The sequence below is a fragment of the Manis pentadactyla genome, chromosome 9 (genome assembly GCF_030020395.1).
Source record: "Manis pentadactyla isolate mManPen7 chromosome 9, mManPen7.hap1, whole genome shotgun sequence".
NCBI classification, from domain to species: Eukaryota; Metazoa; Chordata; class Mammalia; order Pholidota; family Manidae; genus Manis; species Manis pentadactyla.
The window spans coordinates 115,402,950-115,423,933 of NC_080027.1; the positions used below are offsets into that span (position 1 = coordinate 115,402,950).

Consider the following 20,984-nt stretch of genomic DNA (forward strand, 5'->3'; position numbering starts at 1 on the left):
GATGAGAACTCCCTGTTTGCTCATTTGTTTGTTTGTTTTCCTATTTGGGGTCATCAGGAAATGATGCAATAATTGAGCTACTGATAACAACAGAAAGGTAACTTCTACTTGGCTCTGCAAGTGAATACAAGCACATGCTTATACAGCACCCGCTTTGTGTTAACACAGTCACATGCATTCATTTCATTCTCACAACAACTTTGTGAGGTAGGCATTATAATTTTCCCCATTTTATGGATGAGGAAACTGAAGCACAGAGGGGGTAAGACGCTTGCCAAGGTTTCACTTCTGTTAAGTGGCAGATCTGGGATTTGAGCCCAGGGTCTGGGTCCAGAATCCGTGCTTTTAAGTTTTACTCTACTACTAGCCTAGGACCACTGAGGTTGGAAAACTCTCCAAAGAATTCCCTTTTAAGATTTCAAGGTGATCTTTTACATAAAACAACACCTACTAGTAAGTGGACGTTTGATTTCCTGCCTGAGAATAATTTCGAGACCAGAACTATCTTGCCTTAGTTATTTTTACAGACTCAAGCCCAAGGCGAAGGCTGTGTCTTCACGATATCAAACACTCTGGCGTTATCTAGAAAAACTGGAAATGTCTGAACAACATGGTGGATCTGCCCATTTTTTATTTGACAGGATATGTGTCCTATAGGCACATTCCAATTTGCTAGAATGCATGCCAAGAATTTCACAAACTGGTCTCACAGGCTCATTTTAACCAATAAGTGCTACTGAGATGCTACTTAAGAAATCCAACTTCTGTGGATAAACTTTTGGGACAATCAAAAAAAATCCCACTGAGTGTGTGTGTGCATGTATGTAAGGTACAGTCACCAAACTGTGGTGTGGCTGCCCACATCTAGTCATCGTAACCATCCCTTAGGAAAACACAGTCATTCCAGAAGCACATTACGGAAGGGCAACTAAAATGATCGGGGGCAACCCACATGCTGTATGAAATTAGACTTTTAAAAAGGATTAGGGCTTCTTAATCTTGAGAGATGAAGATTAAGAGGGAGTAATGATCAGTCTATAAAATCAGAAAGGAAATAGAGAATATGGCCACAGTCCTGTTCACAAATCCCAGGATATTATAACAAGGGATATCCCTTTGGAGTTCCAGCGAAATCATTTTAAGAGCCATAAAAAGAAGCTACTATTTTCACAGCAGGTAATAAATTTAGAGAATTATTATCTTGAGGAGTGGTATATTCTGAGAATGGAGTTAAGGTTTAAAAAAGGTTTAAATAAGCCCATGGGTGATAAAACCATGATGATCTCATCATGGGAGTGTTCTGGGGACATCCTGAGGCTTTTGAAAACAGCTCAGTGACAGGTAACCACCTCTCCCGGTGCGCTCCCTGCCCTGGGCTGGGTGGCCCACCAATCTGGCCACCTCTCTCCTCACTTGGTCGGCTGGATTGCTCCTAGTATTTGGAACAGGTATCAGTGACCAGAAAGCTTAGGAACCTGGTGAAACATGTCAACTCCTTCCTTGGAGGGAGTTTTCTTTAATCCTTTCCAGGGTCTGCATCCTAGGATTCTGAATTAGAATTTAGGGCCATGATCTGACCGGGATTCCCATAAAAATATGAACTGACTCCTTTAGGTATACCTCAAAACTAAAATCTATGTTTTCCTCAAAGGTAGAGACATTTAAAACATCTTATGTTGCAGCGGGTTGGGGGATAAAAGCTGATTACACTCTCTATTGGGGAAGCTATTCAGAATACGCTAACACAGATCAATTAATTCAAATTTAAGGGGAAATTAAACATACCAATTATGTACTACCCATCACAGCCCAAGATATTAAGCTCTAAAATTTACTGCAGATAATGTAGAACCATGAGTATACCTTAACAAAAGCTTTGGCTTTGCTAAATGGACACAATAAAACTTCAGAGAAATGTTCTAGCTCATTTCCGAAACAGCCCAGTATTAATCACTTTAAATATATAATAATAGGTCATTGTTGGGGCTGAGGAGGTTATGACAGCAGAAGGAGGGGGCAGGGGGTTTGGTAGGGGGTATAAAGAGATGAAGATCCCATTCAAAGAAAAGGAACCTTCTGAAGACTATAACATGCACAGCGAAGCATGAAGAATCTTTTCTGCACTCCCATTTTCGACTGCCTTCTGAAAATTGGTAAAATGTGGCAATGTGCAGAAGCAAATCACAGGGCCACGGAGAGGGAAGGGGTGCAGGGAGGTGGGGCTGCAGGAGAAAGGCACCTTTCTAATGAGCAGTACCTAGTAACCCCCAATTTTAATCCTATTAGCTACCACCATAAACTGGGAGCAATCACTTGGTATCTTTTCAAATCGCATGTTTGAAAATCTTAGTCCTCACATCGGAAGCTATTCAAAGTCACAACTGATCTGGGGAATAGAGAAGTAGGAGGAAGGTGGTGAGGGGCGGGCTGAGTTAAGGGGTAAAGAGCCATCTTGTTTCTCCTTGTAGACTTTAGAGTGATTTGGACAAGAATACTGGGACATCTGGAGTTCAGAAGTCGAGGAAAATGGGGAAGAACCAGGAAGATGAATACATGATCATCAGCCACACAAAAGAACGGAGCAAAAAGAAGCCTGGATCTGGGCACTGGCGTCTGGCAAGGAGGCCGGCAGCAGGACTAATGAAGCATTTGTGGTGTGGGACGTCTGCCAGCGCGACAAAGAAGATGTGCTCGGGCTCTGCAGATGTGCCAGGGCCCCCAGAGCAAAATAATGACATAATCGCCATCGGTGTCACAGACCAGACTGTGCACAAGGTGACAGGGGAGGGGGGGCTGTGATACACACACACAGGGAGGGCTTGCCATGGCCCACGGCGGCTGCTGCCCTGAGGCCGGGGACGCAGGCAGACGAGTCCAGCTCTATCTAAAACCCTAAGGTGAGGCTTGTCGCCACCGCTGGTGGGTGTTTTCCATCCAGTCCCAGCCATCGCTGTTGAGGCAACAGAAATCTGAAAAGCTACAGAGCTTTGGACTAGTTGGAAAAGGCCAAATAAAGAGAAGCAAGGGGAGAAACGGAAGGAGAGAGTTTTGAGTCAAACTCCCCCTGCCTTCTGCTAAGTTCTGGGCTCTCGCTTTCATGAACCTGACGCTCCTGTATGACCTGAGCTATAAGTATTTTCCTGGGTTTCAGTGTTTCATGCTGTAATGAAAATGCAAGAAATGTTTTGGGGAACCCGGGGAAGGGCCACAAAGGATCAATAATCGGTCCTTCTCGAAGCGTGTGCAAAAGCAACACAAAGCAGGAGAAGCCACTCCTGCCTGTTCCAATCGAGGTCTCCCTGCAGACCTCGTCACCTGCCCGGGGCCCCTGCGCCCTAAGGTGGGTGTGTTAGTACAGCTGTCTGGCTTTTACATGACTTTTGTCAGTTTGAAAGTGAAAGTCTGTTTGAGTTGCTGACCGAACAATAGCCCAGAGCCCGGAAGAAGAGCAGGCAGCACAAAGGCCTTCGACTACCCTCGTGTCCCTTTTCACTGCTTCTAATGAAAGATTCATAAGAATAACTTTAATTTTTTATGGCCCCCTTTTTGGTACGACTATATTAGTTGGGTCAACTTCCATACACAGCTTCTCTTTAAATACCAAAAGGTCTGTTGTGAAAGTGTTTACCAAGAGCTATAGGGACGGAATTAGTTCTGGCCATCCTGTAGGTCCCTTCTTCCAGAAGTGAATGCTCTGAAAGGCACAGGTTTCCTTTATAAATAGGGTTCCCTTCAGCCTTGACATTGCCATGAACACTACAGCAACGTGGTCTTAAACCTTCCTAACTGTGCCAGTTCAACTGCTCCTTGAAAGAACGATTATGTTTGTTTTTCTTGGCTTCACCCTATTTAACAGGAACAGGAGTATAATAATCATTAATGGCTCTCCTTTTCCTTTACTTCTCAAATAGCTGTCTCCACACTGCATCTTTATTTTGTATCTCAGCCAAAATGACAGGGGGTGGGGGACAGACTGTAGCTGTTTTATGTCATGTTACCAAATAGCACTGAAGATAGGCCTCCGGCAATCATGGAAGGTGAAATAATATTTTTAAACTGGCATTAATCTCCTTTCAAGCACCAAAGTCCTATACTTCACCAAAAAGAGTGCTTGCAAAAATACTTGTTCTTGCAAATTTATATTGAAGTCGTTAAGAGGAATGAGTGGATGATCACTAAATTCTCTGCCCTATGGCTGAAACAGAGCCAGTTGTAGGGAAATAAAATCCTGGGTGGGCTTGAGGGGCTGGGGAATGAATGAGGAAATCTGATTTAAAGTGTTGTCTGCCGTGTGAAAAGGGATCACCAACTTTTGAACAAGCTTCAGTTCACAAAATGAGTTTGTTTAATCTGGACGAAATAAACAGGCTCGTTTTCAAAGGTTGTTAGAACTTCTTTGGACATTGAATCCAGGATGGGCCGGACACAATGGCAACGTCCCCCTGAGTGCTCCAGCCACCACCAGCGGCTCTCAGTGGAGAACTTGCTCCCTTTCTCCTACGGATAACCCTTTGTGGGGTGAAGAAAAAGAGCCGAGCCAAGGAGAACTGAATGTCAGACAATAGCACCACTCTGCACACTGTCTCTGAACTTTCCTCATCTCGGAAGGACAATTAATTACGAAGGCCTTAGGGGTAGGTCGAAGCAAGGGAAAGCCCACTGCCGTGCCAGCACCATGGCTGCCACCTCTGGGCTTGCTAAACGGCTCCTCCTGTTGGGGTGCAGCCACCAAGAGAGCCAATAGATCATGGGGGGAAGGGAGGGAAGCAAAAGATTTTTTTGTGTGTGTGCCTGCCCTTGTATAATTCTATTCTCACTGTGAACTCATCCATACACAAAACACAAGGACAATTTTTTTTTTTTTTTTAAAGAGAGAAAAGCCACAGGGTAGGTTGCAGCAGAAACGGCCTCTCAGTGGTGTGTTAAAAAGGATGGTCTTTTCACCAAATCATTTCACAGAGGCAAAACAGACAAACACAAAGAGTTGAGACTTTTTCTCCAACATTAAATGGAGTAACTGATAAGGTCAGACATATGATACCTAAAGACATGAATCTGTGAACTCCTGAAGTCAAAGGGCCTCTCTGTGCTGAGGAACAATCTTTCAAAGGAAATAGATCATAGAACTCCACTGAATCTGCTTTAAACTTTATGAAGCAGGAGGAGAAAAAGCTCTAAGTAGGGAAGCTTGACAGAAGAGCCTTGAACTATTTTCTGAAGGAAAGATGAGACCCTCCCTGGGCTGCCACAAAACATCTTTTTTTTTTCTAAAGGCTCCTCTGAACTTTGATATGTGCCAAGACACTGCCATTGAAAGCTGTATAATTATGTGCTATAGCCACTGTAGAAAATGCTTTGTTCACCCCAACAAAGGACAATAAGCAAAGTAAAGCGACATTACACTGTATCTTTTTCTTTAAGAATGTTGAGAAAGGTCATGGAATGCTGTAACTAATAAAGCTGTCGAGTAAGGAGGTTTTCAAGTTGATCTTACTGTGCTTGAATGTAACCCAATGACAAAAAAAGACACAGGGAGCTAAAATTGCAATGACATTACCGAACAGATGATAAATCAATGGCCCCACTTCATTATACTCATCAACACCTTGAACCCCGGAAGAACAGCGGTGCAAAAATGAAAATGTGTGTGCCGGCACGCCATTCTACCTCGGTCGCACCCTGAGCCCCCCTTGGACTCCACTTCGAATGTGGCGTTTTTACTGCCTTCTTCTCCAAATTTCAGATAATCATTCTGTACAAGGAATATGTTCCCAGACAGCCATGTGTGTACATATATTTAGAGAACATTCATTTGGTCTCTAAAAAGATCAATTTGGCTTGTCAATGGTGGGACTGGCAAGGAAAGAAACGGCAAGGGTTTCTTTTCCTCCTCGCCACCCACCAAGAGTGTGTCGTGTGATCATTTAAACGGCTCAGCGGCTTTGAGGCCAAACGACTACAGCAACAGTGAAAGGTTTTCACTCATGTGCCAGTTTTTCCAAATGATCACTCATATTTAAGTGTCTATTTGGAGCAGAGGGAAGCGCTTCCTAAATCCACCTGTCCTCATTTTTCTTTAAAGAGATGACAATGTGAACAAAAGACTTCCAAATATATTAAATCTTCTCAGACATGTGCCGGGTGGGGCGCGGGAGTGGGCTGGGAATGGAGGTGGGCGCGGTGGAGAGAATATATTCAGTGTGCATATGGACATGTGCATGTGTCTGGGGGACGTGGGGGGATGGAGGTGAGGGGTGCTGCTTTTTTATTTTCTCCTTTCTAAGAGGTAAGTGAGACGACACAGAAAGAGGTGTCCAGAAGTACCCTTTTAGGCTGTCATGGGACACCTAGAAAAAGAAGTCAAAACACTTTCGACTCTGTGATGGGGCATCTGCCCAGTGAAATAGTAGTATTTTAGGAAGTGGCGTTTACAGGCCTGCTAATCAATGGCTCAAGTTCCTCATTCTGTTTTATCTCTAAGCCTTCCATCCAAAAAAACTGGGTCTTTAGTGAGGGCAAGGGAGGCCTGTCACTCTTACCAGGAACTTGGATGTGCCTACAGGTAAATAGCTAGTCACTGCCGGGCCTGTGCGTGATGCCTGGCTGGCCACAGTGGGGGACGAGCTCCGCGGGGGGCGAGCTGCCTCGTGGGACTGGAGGATGGGAGAGAGTGCTCAGAGCAGCCTAGAAAATTGGCGGTGATCATGACCTTCTTTCCAGCCACAGTTGTGAGGGGAGAAAAAGCAATAAAATCCAAAATCCAACTCATGTCCCCTAAAGTCCCAAGTATCAGCCCGGATGAAGGTTATCTGTCACATCCTCTTCTCAGCTTACCCACAGGCCATCCCAGAGCCCCTGGGTCATTGGGCATTTCCTAGCTGCACCATATGAAGTGGCCAGCCTAGGTAATGCAGTCAGTCTAGGGTGGTATGTCTTTTGGCCCCTTAAATTGTGCAATCTATCAGTCATATAGGTAGGTGGCTTGCCTTAGTTGAGTTCTTTGCAAAAACATGTAAACCAGCCTTGGAAATTGACAGTGATCATGACCTTCTTACCAGCCACCGTTGTGAGGGAAACAAAAAAGTAATAAAATCCAACTCATATGCCCCTAAAGTCAGAAGTAACAGTATGATTTAAAAACTGGGAAGGAATCCCAAACCTCTTTCCCTCCCCATAAAAAATCTGGAAGCTCTTCAAAGTGAAGTGAGGATGAAGCATAGAAATATATACCATAACACCTGGAAAGACAAATTTATTGTTGCCAATCTCATTAAATGTGAGAAGTAGGAGTGAACCAGGCAGCCTGTAATTAAACACCCCTCTCCTGCACACCTTCACAAGCTCACGTTCAGAAGTGAGGTGTCCCACCCCATGTGATGTAGCCAACTTTCTTCCCCTTTAGCACAAACTAAAATCAGAGTGAACCCCCCTCCCCAGAGAGTGTCTTCTTCCACGTCCCCTGGGTCTTCTCAAGCTCTCACCACCCTAAGTCTGAATGCTGTGCCAAGAATCTTGGCAATTGTGTAAACTGATACAAAAGGCAGAACAAGCTCTCCTGTCACTTAGAAGGTCCTGACTCACAAAGGCCAGGAAACACAGGGTCTAGAAGAGGAGGGATTTGAGCCACTCCCTCTTTGCTAGTGATAAACCTTCCCCATCTGCTTTATTTTCCTGTAGGGCAGGGGTCAGCCACTACTCTAGCCTTGAGAGCCATCAGCAGCAGGAGCTGGAGGGGGCTGGTGCTAAGCACTGACAGAGGTGCCACCAGCAAGCTTATGACAGAGGCAGAGACAGAGTAGAAGGCTGAAAAAAGACAGGGAGTAGGAGAAAAGAAAGAACAAGACAGTCACAGCAGAGGAGGGAAAGCACGAGCCTCGTTCTCACTTACTCTCTCTCCCTGGCTCTACCGGTCTCTGCCCGTTTAGAATGACTTTAAAGACGGTGTAAAGCTTTAGGCAAGCTGAAGATTTTCTTGTTTTACTATCCAGGTCATCATTATTGCTCACATTAAATAAGTTAACATTGGTAAAACACTTAAGAGGAGTGCCCAGGACATACAACAGTCAACAAATGTAGCCAGTCTATTATTGCTACAAACAACTGACGGAAAAACTTAAAAATGTGATCAATAGATGTTTTATTATTTGACCAGCTAATACTCAGTTCGGTTAAGATTTTCCTTTGAATTGATTAGATCTTTGGGCATTGTGCAGACATTAAGTTCAGTCTCTCTATCATGTTCCATCTGTCTTTAAACATTAAAAAGGAAACAAGGTATATAGTTCTCTACTTTGTCTTGCTCTTATTAGACGACAGATTCGTTTTACTTTATCTTAAGAGAAGAAATTAAACACAAAAGTCAAGCAATGCACACAGTCTTAGTGGAGGCACCCAGCCTGAGGTGCTGGGTCTGCTTCCGGCTTGCAGGCATGGGCCACACTGGTAAAGCTACAGTAAGACCAGTGGTTTTTAAGCATCTTACTTAAGCGCTGACCTCCATGCACAAAGGCACAGAAAAGAAGGGATCATCTTATCTGCAGCTTTTGTTAGTAAATGCGCCAAACTAAGAGGCTAAATTAAAAACTATTTAGTGATCTGAGGATCATGCAGCGGTGGGGGTGCGTATGTGCATATGTGTGGGGGCGCGTGACTGGAGGGGGCAGGGCAGAGCACATGCTCCTGCTTCTTTCTTACCATGTTTCTGGGAAGAGCCTGGTTTTTACTGAAAGAGGAATAAGACCCAGAATAGACCAATAACTTATCCCAAGTCACATGAGAAGTGACAAAATTGTTCCCTGGGCCTCATACTCCTTGCACTGAAGCAGTCTTAAAATAGACTCTGCAGATAAAGGAGAGGTGGCCTGGCTGGAAATGGATATGATTCACAAAGAGAGACATTTCAGATGATAATCATATTAAAGGAGGTTTTAGATGATGCTAAATGGAGCAGCCTGATGGCTACCTCTTGATGCCAAACACTGTGTTTGTGTCATTTTGGTCCTTGCATTATTAGTAGGGTATTAAATTCCAACCCAATAAGTTTAAAAACCTTAAAAGTCCTAATGGGTACAGCAGAGATTTGTTTCCTTCGGTATGTTACACAGCAAAAATGCAGAACTCATCCCATGAACCTCGGGCAATTCTTTTACGAAGCTTGACACATGCTGCCAAGACAGATACTTGTCATAATAAAACTGCAAATAGTTCACTAGCACATAAATTCTCTTTGCATAAAGTGTAGAGCAATGGACTTATCAGGAAATGGGAGAAAAGAAATGAAACAAACTCTTGGTAAGCTTTCTTTACAATGTTTAGGCACAGTTAAAGAGTCTTCAGGTTTAAAAGAAATCTACTAGATTTCTGTCAATATAATAAACCAGTGCTATGTTACAACAGACTTTAAAATAGTGAAGTAGTACAAGAGAGATCCTTACTTCTAATATGTTCTGCTGAAGAAAAACTTTGATCAGAACATATTTGGCAAGAAAAATACATTGGTCTTGGAAAACAAAGATAAATTGGTGGCTTGCAGTATAACCACTCAAACTTTCAAGAAAGAACCAGGAATTCCTCATTGCTAAGCTTCCACATTCATTTCTTTATAAGCCACCATGACTGATGTGCACCACTAGGAAAGGTGGGAGAGGGTCTGAAAAGGAATGGAGGTAGGAGGGCACTGGGGGCAGGTCCTTTTGTTGACAAGTCCAGGCCAAGGTAACCCCCCATCCCCACCTCCTTGGAAGTTGAGAGCTTCGTGGGCATCTCTGGGTACCTAGCTATGTGAGACAAGCAAGAATATTAACAGAAGGTCCCTATGTTATGGAAGAAAATTTCCTTTTCTCAAGATAGTATAAGAAAAGGACCATCTTTATCAAGCTCAGCCTGTCTACTCTCATCTCAGGAGGTTCAGCCTGCAAAACTCTCGCCAGTTTCTCCTCTGACTGTTGCTGCCTCAGCCAGCAGGGCTCACCAAAATCCCTTTGTGAAGTACTGGGAGATTCGCTAGCGTTATGTCATAGAGCGTCATCGTGCTGCGGTGAAAGATGTTTGCTGAGGCACCACATTAGCCAGTAAAGAAATGCCTTACTCATAGCCACACGTCTTTCGTTGTTGCATAGATGTTCCTTTCTGGGAATCATCTACACTGCTTGGTGTATATCTAGAATATGCACATTGTAGATACATATACAACTGTGTGTAAGAGGGTATGAACAAAGAGCAGCATGCTTGGGAAGCTACACAAATGCAAAATAATCACACAGGACTCTATCCTCCAAAAAGAACAATAACAGAAACAAAAGCCAAAAGAGATGCTGATGGCTCTCTTCTAGTACAAACTTAGTAAATTCTCATATCATTTCTCCCATAAAGGAAATACATACTGATTAAAGTCAGAAACCTTAGAATCACTCTCCATCAACATTTCTAGACTTTTTTTTTTCCCAAAAACAACTTTTGCAGCTACCATTGCACAGCTCAACTGACATGCTAGAACCTAAATATGATAAAGGACTCTTGGAGCAGGGTCCTCTTCTCTGGAAAGGGAATTACTACGTGTGTCTGTGTGGGTGTGTTCCCTGCGACCATTTTCTTTGGACTCCCCAGTTTTCTTTTCTGTAGCCAAACAGGCCTTCCATTTGCAAGCAGTAGAGCCAGGGAAAGGGAGAGAAAATGGAAGTGGGTCAGCTCCCCCTGGCCTTCCCCATGGGAATTCCCACAAGGGGGTGGTCCTTGTTGTTGCTCTACCTTTTACCCACCTGGGGGATGCTTTGAGATACCAAGACAAAAACAAACCTAAAGAAAATATTCGTTTTAAAAAGGAAAAGGAAGATGACCGAGAAATGAAGATGAATTCCTACCTCAAAGTCATTTGCTTTATTGTAGTGCATGTTCAGAGCCCTGTACAGCTCACAGTCTCTGGTTATAGACAGCTCTTCAGTGCTGGTTACTCCATCGTTGATGGCTTGACGTGCGTACTTCTCCATCTGAATGTAGTAAAACTCACGGAAATTGCTAAACCACTTGATGAGCTGAGAGGTAATGCATCTGTTGAACTGTTAAATTTAAATGTTGAAGAGGATGAGAACATTGCTATTTTCTTCATTTATTCTTTAAGCATTTAAAACATTTTTTATGGCTTCCTTCCCCTCCTTGCTTGGAAAGGTATGTTTTTAATTCCACCGAAATGGTGCAAGAGAGGTGAGGGCAATAATACACTTAATGGGATATTATAACACCGAGGGCAAAAATACACTTAATGGGATATTATAACACCTATCAGCAATGGAAATCACTTCATAACCCTCCAATTGCAAAAGGAAAACTCACATTCTAAATCTGATTTTTCCTTAAGCTGAAATATCTTATTTTAAACATTGTTCTTCATCTGTCAGTAAAACAAACTGCATTTGTATACTTTTTGTGGAATTAATTCAAGCCATAGAGTTGTTACTTTCAAGGACAGATACTCATCACTTTTTGAAAGTTCTTGTTATGCCAGTTGGTTTTTAGGAAAGACCTACATTCGATCCTGTTTTCGTTAACTGAAAGAAATCCAAAGAGGATTTTCATTTGTATGAAAAAAGGAAAAGCAAAATTAGTGTTCAGCATTGGTTTTTACAGTGGGTCCTTATGGAGGCAGTTTGCTCCCAAAGTAGCAGAGAGTGGCCCCACCAAGATCCTTCCCCAGGTGCTGCGCTCAGTATCTCAGCATTAAACTGCCATAGCTTTGAACTGGGCTGTCAGCATCTGTGCTTCATAGCAATTTATCTTGTACATCTGTTGGCAAGATGTGTCCTAAGGTATCAGAAAACCTGAAGGAAGGTTAATTTGGGGGCCTAGAAATCCTCACAAAATTTTCCATTTAAATGAATAGTAATTGCTTCTTTGTTTTAAGCCATTTTGGTTTACAAAAGGTTTCATAAGCACACTCTACTTTTGGGTAATGGAGGAAAACGGTACCAGAGACGGTGGGTCACATGACTTCACACTAGTATGACTTTTTTTTTTAATGATAATTTGTAATAGACTCATTCAATGCTGGAAAATGGCTTTCACACCAAAGGGGAGGAATCTGACATTTGTTAATTTTTTTGGTCATGGGTGATCCCCATGGCCACCAACCATGATTCCACTCAATGTCTGCACGCCGCACTCAGGTCTGGCGCTGTCTAGTCAGACCTCTGGGCTTGTTCATATACTTCCTACAGCCAGCATTGGATAAGACCCATACATTCCCCTTCAATTGCTGTCTACGCTGTTTGGGAGGTGTGGTTAAGACACAGTACACAGACGGCATAGACGGAATCTTTATTTCATTTTTATTTAAATGCCAAGTTATTATAACATGATTAGGCTTTAAAACTTTGTTTACCAAGGTTTCCCGATGACCTTTTAAATGAAGATGTCTTCCTGGATTCCCTGCAAATGATACCATTCTTATTGACAGTCCCCCGTTCACGTAAAGGACAGATGCATCTCAAGTTGCCAAGTCAAAACCAATAAATCCATAGCTTTCTATCAGGCTGGCTGACAGACAACCCCCTGCCTTTTGTCATCACAGGCATTCCCTTCCCTGGGCCCCCAGAAAAAGATGTACATTCATCAAAACTCAACAAAGACCACTTATCAAACACCGGCCATGAGAACATCCAGACTCCCAACAAGATGACAGCTAAAGTGTGTATTTGGGCTGTAATTACTACACAGAAAGTTGTTTCTATACCAGCAAAGATAATAAATGAATGAAAATTTATGGCAGAGAATGGAAGTAGCAAGGAAACAGAAGCAGGGAGACTGGTGTTTCTCCCAAAAGGCCAACTTGCATCATAATTGCCACGGAGTTGCAAGGGCCCTTACAGATAATTGACCAGAAGATGATTAAGTCATCAGCAAATCGCTTCTGCTTGCAAGAGTTCAAACATGTACTTAACCTATCCAAGAATTATATTTTCACTCTGTGTGTCTGCTCTGTCTCTATTCAGCCTTGCGGGGAACCCGATTAAAAAGACAACTGAAGGACCCCCGTTATCTGATCTTCTGGTTGCCGATTTCAATAGAACTTAAACCCATTACGATTTGCTGAACTTGGAGTTCTTTCCATTTTATCTCAGCAGTAAAATACACTGTCCAAATTTCCAGACACTGAGATAAGGACTACAGGCCCCCGTGACGGCTTACTGTTCCTTTTTAATTCTTTTAGAATAAGAAACAAAACATTACAAAATGATAGCAGGCTGTGCACTGGGGAATGAAAATTGCTTTGACATGGAGATTAGGCTTCTGCATTGTTACAAGACATTGTCTCATATGGACAAGAGTACTGTAGGGGAAAAAATAGAGGAGTTTTTTTTTTCATTCTAGAATGGTCATGAATGACCTAATGGGGGAGGACAAAAAAGTAAGTGCACTTGCCATTATTTAGGAAGGGGACATAAAAGGGAGATTTAAAGCCTATTGTTAGAGAATGGAAATACTGGAGGGAAAGAATGGGCAAAAACAAGAGAGTCCCCAACATGAGACAAGTGGAGGAACCGACCAGCACAACAGCTTGAGGAACAAGGTTTTGCTCCATGAGAAGTGAGCTGAAATGTGTTTGGTTTTAGTTGCTGCCCAAAAGCAGAGGCAGGCCCTCTCTTTTGCAGATATTCCTACTGGGGGGAGAAAAAGTGTTAAACTTTAAAGAGTTAATTTCCCCCGTTCTGTAGTGGCTTACAAGAAAAGGATCAATTGTTCTATAAAGGAAAGCTCTGTAGTGTGTTAATGTGTTACTGCAGAAACTAATCGCTACAATAAAGAAGCTGTGTTTCCACAGTGTGTGAGTCTCTGTGACTTTGATTAATGCTTCCCACGGGACATCTCAGCCTCAATATGGGCTGAAGAAACTTCCTAAATATTCAATGAGCATGGTCAAAAGATGTATAAAACAAATCAATCTGACACCTTAATCTGGCTAGGCAGCAGTTGACTCAAGGGGTGGAGGGAACGAGATACATCATTTAACACTGCGGGCTTGAAAAGCTGTGAGCGTCTGTTCTTCAAAGCTGAAATGACACTGAATCTGTTGTACTTAGTGGTCTAAGAGTTATTAGTTTATACATTAAAATCAGCACCCAGTAGTGCACAGGAAGACGGTGGGGCCCAGGGATCCTCAGCGTCTCTCTCACACATTTGCTTCTTTGCACTTCTCAAAGCATTTGAAGCCCTGAGGAGCTGAGCTTTTGTCTGGCTAAATGTCGTGGTGAGGGAATTAGACTGGACTCTCTGTGAGAACATGAAACTTCGTTTAGATTCTTCCTTTAGGAGTTAAACTAAGTTGGCCCTGGTTTTACCTTTCAGATATAGCATCACTGCAGAGGAACTTATCTCACCAAGCCAACCATCTCTGAATTAGGGAAGATTTCCCTCTACCTCTTTCTTTCCAAGGCTAATTCAAAAGCATTCTCCTCCTACCCAAATGCAAGTCACTTGTGGAGGTTGAAGCACTGTATTCACTCCTAAAGAAAAATACAAGGGAGGGTGTATCACCACCTCCCGGCTCCCATTTTGGAACTGGTCAGAATGTTCACTCAGTCCAGCATTATCTTCTAACTGTGTCTTTGCTGACACCTAGACTATCCCTTATTCATGAAAACAAACAAACAAAAAACTCTTCCTCTTGAGTTGTTTCTCCCAGTTTTGTACTTACAAAACTAACTTCTGATCACTATTTGAAATGAAATGACTAAGATATGGAACAGTACATTTTGCAAGAATAGGATTTTAGATGAATGTGGCCACAATCAAGTATAAGGTTATGTTATGACAAGTTTTACTCATTTCATAGACACATGAATATGTCTTTTATAAGTTATATGATTGTAGGGTTTTATTTTTGATAAAACACTTAAATCCCTTCCCCGATTTCTAGGGATCTCTCAATTTTCTTGAATCTGGACTAAAATAAAATTTTGGATTATATATTCATATTTAAACATCTAGTTATTTCAGCCTTGCAAATAAGTATCCACATTTATATAATCTAGATATCACACTATTTATATGTAACATAATATACATATGTATGTATATGAGCATATGTATTGTCAATATTCAAATTCTGGGTTTTCCTTAACATTAAAGGAACCTGAGAATACTCTGCCATTTTTTTCTAGAAGTTTCTGGAACACCTTGCCTGGACTATCTTTCTCTTTCTATGCATTTATTTCCACTCTTATCAGTGTAAACTCAGGGAATACAAATTCATTATTAGCCAAATAAAAAACATAATTTAAAAAATTTAAAAAGATGAAAATGTATAAATTCATTCCAAAAAAAAAGAGAAATGACTTTCAGTGGTTTCTGCTTTGTATTATATGCCCTCCTGTTTTCCATTAGAGTGGATAATTGGGAGTTAACCATACTCACACTTTAACAGCCTTCTCTCCTAGTATGGAGAGAGTATGGATAGAACCTATAATCTGAATTATCAGTGATTTTTAAAATAAAACACTCACCCAGGTATTTAATTGTCATTTATATAGGTGAGTGATTATTTGCAAAGTTGAATTATCAGATATATCCTAAAGAAATGGGAACAATTTCTTGTTGGTTTTGTATTCATAAAGCTACAGATCAACAATTTCCCCCACCCACACCTACCCCCCACCACACATTCACATGCGTATACACGCACAAATACATGAATGTTTCTAATATTTATATCCACTGTTGGGTCATGTTGCTGGCACAGAATGACTGCTTCTTTCCACCCTCCAGGTGGTTGCATTTCAATGGGAGGTGAGTGATCCCTACATATGCAGTTTGAAAAGCTCTTTGGCCTCTTCCTGGATGAAAGGTGCTAGCTATATAAATAATAACAGGTATTGCCATCATTATATCACAGCACTGCAGATCATTGCACTAAGAGGAGAGAAGGAGATAACACAGACCACCCCCCTCCACACACACACACACACACACACACACACACACACACACACACATACACACAGACACACAGACACACACACACACACACACACACACAGAGTAACACTTTTTTCCCACTTCCTTGTCCCTCCCCCAGAACTAAAGTGTTGGGAGGATTCCCTAGAAGAACTTTGCCAGGTTCTACTAGGCTCTAGAAGTTGGCTAATCCTCAACCAGTTGACAAATTCAATGTGTCTGTTTTAGATGGTCACTCACAAAGTCCAAACCCTTCTCCTGGCCCTCCTGTGTCACTCAGTCTTTTTGGGCTTAATGATTCTTCACCAGCTGTTTAAGTTACTGCCTTTCTCTGCCTTTGCATCCTGCCCAGTTCATTGGCACTGAATGAGTAGAAAACATGCCTTCCACTTAAGGAGCTCAGCCAGGGAAGGAGAAAGATAAAAGGCTGAAGCTGATACACAATTCAAAAGCAAACAGGAGGGAAAACAGAACTTTTCTTATAAGGCCAAATAAAACATCAGTGAAGGAAACTGAAATGAATTGGCCTGCAAAAGGGGGCCAAGGCGGCAACGTGGGCACTGGGCACAAAGCACACTGCATAGAGGGGAGCGGCGGCGGAATGCGCACATTTTGGCAGCTCTTGAGTTCTCAATGGCAGAAATAAGAACTCTATATACGGGGGCGGGCAGAGGAGGGTTGGGGGAAAAGCACCCAACCCTAATAAACTAATCTCAGCTAATGTAATGTTTATCGAATTCCTTGGATAATGATACCATGAGTGTTATTACCATCATCAAAACCCAATCTATGTTTTAAAAAGTTACAGATGATTAACACAACGTTAAGTTGTTGCAAACAATTACTTAAAACCCACACACAGACACATATGCACACACACACACACACACACACACACACACACAGAACCAGGAGGTCCCCATATTCAGTGGAATGAGGGAGGCTGCAGCTGTAGGCCGACAGCTTTCATATCCTCATTTGAATAATGTGTCCTGAATCTGTCACTTTATTCATTCTCCTTATGCTCAGTGTGCTCTACATCAACAACAAATTAAGTTGTAAATAAGAGACAATCATCACTTTTGTTTTTAAGCAGCTACTGCATAGAGAATTTCAATGTACGCTCCTTTCCACAGAGGGAGAAAGAGGTGCAAAAGTGTGCTTCCCGAAGCACAAACATGGGGAAACCAGCAGAAACAATGTGTTGTTGCTGAGGGGAGGGAAAAAAACCTCTAAAGAATATCCATCCAGTACCAGCTGAAATTTCTTCTAAGAAGTTACCAAGACATAGAAAGACAGAAGATAAGTTTCCCAGACAACACTGGAAACCCACGTGACTTACTACCAGTCCTCTGGTCTTAACCTGCAAGCGGCATCTTTGCTTGGCACAGTTTTAGACAAAAGGAAAAGTGTATTACATCAGTGACAACACAGGTGTGTTAATCAAGTGATTCCATACTCATCTCCATTACCTTCAAAGACTTCAAACGGTCACATGCACAAACACTGAAAAAAACTAATCATAAAAAATGTCCTTACCTTTACATCAGAGAAGTAGGTCTTCAGCATGTTGGAGCTGGGATAACGGGTATAAAAGAACATGAGCTTTGCTTTTTTCAAGTGATTGGGGGACAATCCTTCCTGCATGTGGGATGCAATTGGTTAAGGAAAAACATTTCTTTAAACACAAGCACCTACCAGCCTCCCCGGGCTCAAGAACCTGGAGGCCCACTGGACAGCCCTGAAAATTCTGGAAGGTAGACGGCCCTAGCCAGAGAAACCATGACAAACTGGCTGCCGCTTGCTTAAAACAACCATTGCCTGTCGGAAGTCGCCAAACGTGGCAGTGAAGATGCATAGTTTAGTTGCAGAATCTTGGCTACTTCGTGGTGAGGATGGCAGAACACTCCCCATCTGAGGTCCTTATGCCATCCATACATTCACTTGTTGCTAGGGAGACAAATGCGTCCAACCTGTACCGCACAGCTCTTATCATGAGAGTTTGTTCCTCTTCGCAATTACAGTTGTTTGTTCTCCCCACACTCGCCTATTTACATCACATTATTACACTAATGTAAGTGAAAATATAAAATGCATTATTTTGAACACTGTTAGGCAAGCTTCACATTTTACCTTTTAGTGCTAATCTAATGGAGCATCTCGACTCTTTCTTCCTATCTTATTATTATATCCTTTTAATTGTTTCCTTTTAAATAATAGCTAAAACTTGGGAGGGGTAGTTTTGGCACAGAGAGAGCAGGGAAGGGGGGTGTCTCTTTTGTTAAAGGAATGATCCAAACCAAGTACAATTTGCCTCTCTTGGATTTATAGTTAACTCCTTTGAGAGTGGCACAGTGGTGGGGCTAACAAATCAATAAGTGCGGGTTAGCGGATCAATAAATGGCCACTTACCCAAAATAAGAAGGCCTATTTATCTGGAAACATCATTACCTTTTAGATCTGTAAACAGCAGCAACTAAAACAGTTCCCAAGAGAATGTGAGGCTAACCATAACAATCCAGGCTTCCTGACTCTCCCCCAGATTCTTGGCACTCTTCAGCAGACTCAGAGCTGGGATGGCTCTGGTCACATCTGTGCCGCAGCCTGGCCCTGCCATTTCCTCAGCAAATTAATGGCTTTATAATTTATCAGAAATGAAGATGCACGTGGAGAAAATCAATGTGGTCCCCCACAAGGTCAATTAAGGGTCCTTCCTAGAAGCTTCTCTAAGGATTTTTCTCTTAAAGGAGAGTCTGGGAAAAATAAGGAAAAAAAAAGGGAAGAAAAGAAATACACACACTTTGCTAGGCAACAAAAATTTCATACCTTATGAAGTAAGGTCAATAAACACAGACATCTAGGAAAGGTAAAGATTTATAAATGACTTCCACCAAGGGCAGCCTGACCAATCTTGGGAATAGAGGGAAACCAGAAAGTTACTAGAGAAGCATCATCAAATTAATATTGATTAGCTCTTGACTACTGATAACAGGGTGTCTAACCAAATATTCTGCTGAGAATTTGATCAATTAGCATTCTCTTTACTATCAAGCAATTTTAAAAAGATCACCGGGGTTTATACATAGCAAAGTTAAATACTGGGCTTTTTTTGCCCTGAAAAGAAATACTGAAGAAAGAAATTTTGATTTTTATACCTATAAGCCAAAGCAGCTTAATTGAACTTGTGTTTTTATTTGAGATCCTTAATGATTACAAAGACGATAATTTATGACTGACATACTTCTTGTGCCAAGGAAAGAGCTGAACGGCCCTCCAGTAACCTCCATTAGACTGATAGAGGAGACCGGCATGCTTCGGGACCATCTGTCCAAATGGTAAGTGAAATAATAGTTGCAAGCTGTCTCCTATCGCCTCGTGATAAGAGTTTTAGGCAAGTCCAAAGTTCGACAGACATTCTTAGATCTGCGTTCTAATCTCTTCTTTCGGATGGCTAAATTAAAACAACCTCATACATTTCATTATTAGTGGGGGAAAAGCCCCAAATCTTTTAAGATTTGGTCTCATACAAAACAAATGTTTTGCTGTGGCTCTCGGATCATCATAGAGCCACCAAAACTTCCTGAACCTTTCAATACATTTAAATTATGCTAAGATGTTTTATTTATTTTGTTTTAAAAAGCAATGCAAACTGGGCATCTTATGTCGATCCGGATTCAGAGGCTTTTTATTTCATGAAAAAAAAAAAATTTATTCTGATTTGAATTTCTCAAGTCTGTGTTGCTTTAAAATGTTTCCTGTTGGTAATACTTGGAATTGATCAGTTGAAATGGAACACAGAATAAATCTTTCTCTCTTGTTCATCATGTAATTAAGATAAAATTCCCATAACATATATGTTTATAATAAACTATTAAAAATAGCTAATGAAACATTTAAAAGCCAACTGTTAGATAATCCTTTTTTTTTCCTCCTCAAAATAAATCTGAACTGACCAATTGGTTAATTTTCCTTTTAAGTGTTTGTGCTGAAAAGCAACTGTTCTTCCAAGAAAGCACTAGCTGTTTCCAGGATACTCACACACGCACAATGACTCATGATGGAATAGATTCAGTAAACATACAGCTGTACTGAGCACGAGCTAAGCCCCATTCAAGGCCAGGAAAGAAAATGAGCACAAATAAATATTAAGGAGGTAAAGGGGGGGTGGGGTGAAGGGGGGGATGGAACGCAAACAAGATCTGTCCCAGCAGCTCATGTGGCTTTGCCTCAATTCTCTTAGCCATAGCTTTGTGAAGACAGTTGACATTCAATTCTATGTGTAATGCAAAATAGACAATAACTGCTGAAACTTGAGACAGCTGCCAGGTGTAAAAAAAAAAAAAAGAAAAGAAAAAAAACGAAAAAGAAAAAAAAAAAAAGAAAAGATGATAAATCCATAAATTAATGAAAAGACATCTGCTCGGGAATATAAAAGATCAGAGAAGAAGGGTTCTGCAGCTGAACCTAACGCGGTGTTCAAACAACCTGAGACTCTAAGTGTTGTCTGTTTACCCAGCACAATATAACCTTACCTAACAGCAGCCGTGGGAGGAGCAGCAGAGCAGCAAAAAGGCAAATGGAAGACTACTAGGTGGTGAAGGCTGGAGGAAGAAAGTGCTTTCTTCTCCCGGTTGAACCCTGAATTGCAGCTAGAGGTTTTACAAGCTGCAGTTCAAACCAAATGGACTGAGGCTACTTATTTAGTTTCTAAAACACTTTGACACTGAAACAATTTTAGCTTTTTCCTTTCGCTCTGATTCCTATGTTTCCCCTTAGAAGCCTTAAATAGGGAAAAAAGATCTCAATTCTCTCATTTCAGAAAAATGATAAAGCAAGGGAACTCCACTATGAACTTCAATAGACTTGGGTGATGGTACAGTTTATGGATATTAAAAAAAAATGTATGTACTTCATAATTGGGGGAACCTACCCAAAATCTGGGTAGGATCCCAGGGTCTTTCAGTCTTCAGATAGACACGTTATAGCTAATAGAATTGCTATGACCCCACAAGACTTCTGCAAATGTATAAAAATCAACC

The 20,984-nt window shown here is 41.7% G+C and overlaps 1 protein-coding gene across 1 annotated transcript in view; it reads right to left on the minus strand.

Moving 5' to 3' along the window:
- The window catches only part of PROX1 (prospero homeobox 1), a 51,645-nt gene that overhangs the window by 17,545 nt on the left and 13,116 nt on the right, over positions 1–20,984 (minus strand). Inside the window, exons 3-4 of the mRNA XM_057507965.1 lie at positions 17,485–17,590; positions 10,860–11,054 (exon numbers count right to left, since the gene is read on the minus strand). Coding sequence (XP_057363948.1) covers positions 10,860–11,054; positions 17,485–17,590 — 301 coding nt within the window. The remainder of the gene's footprint in view (positions 1–10,859; positions 11,055–17,484; positions 17,591–20,984) is intronic.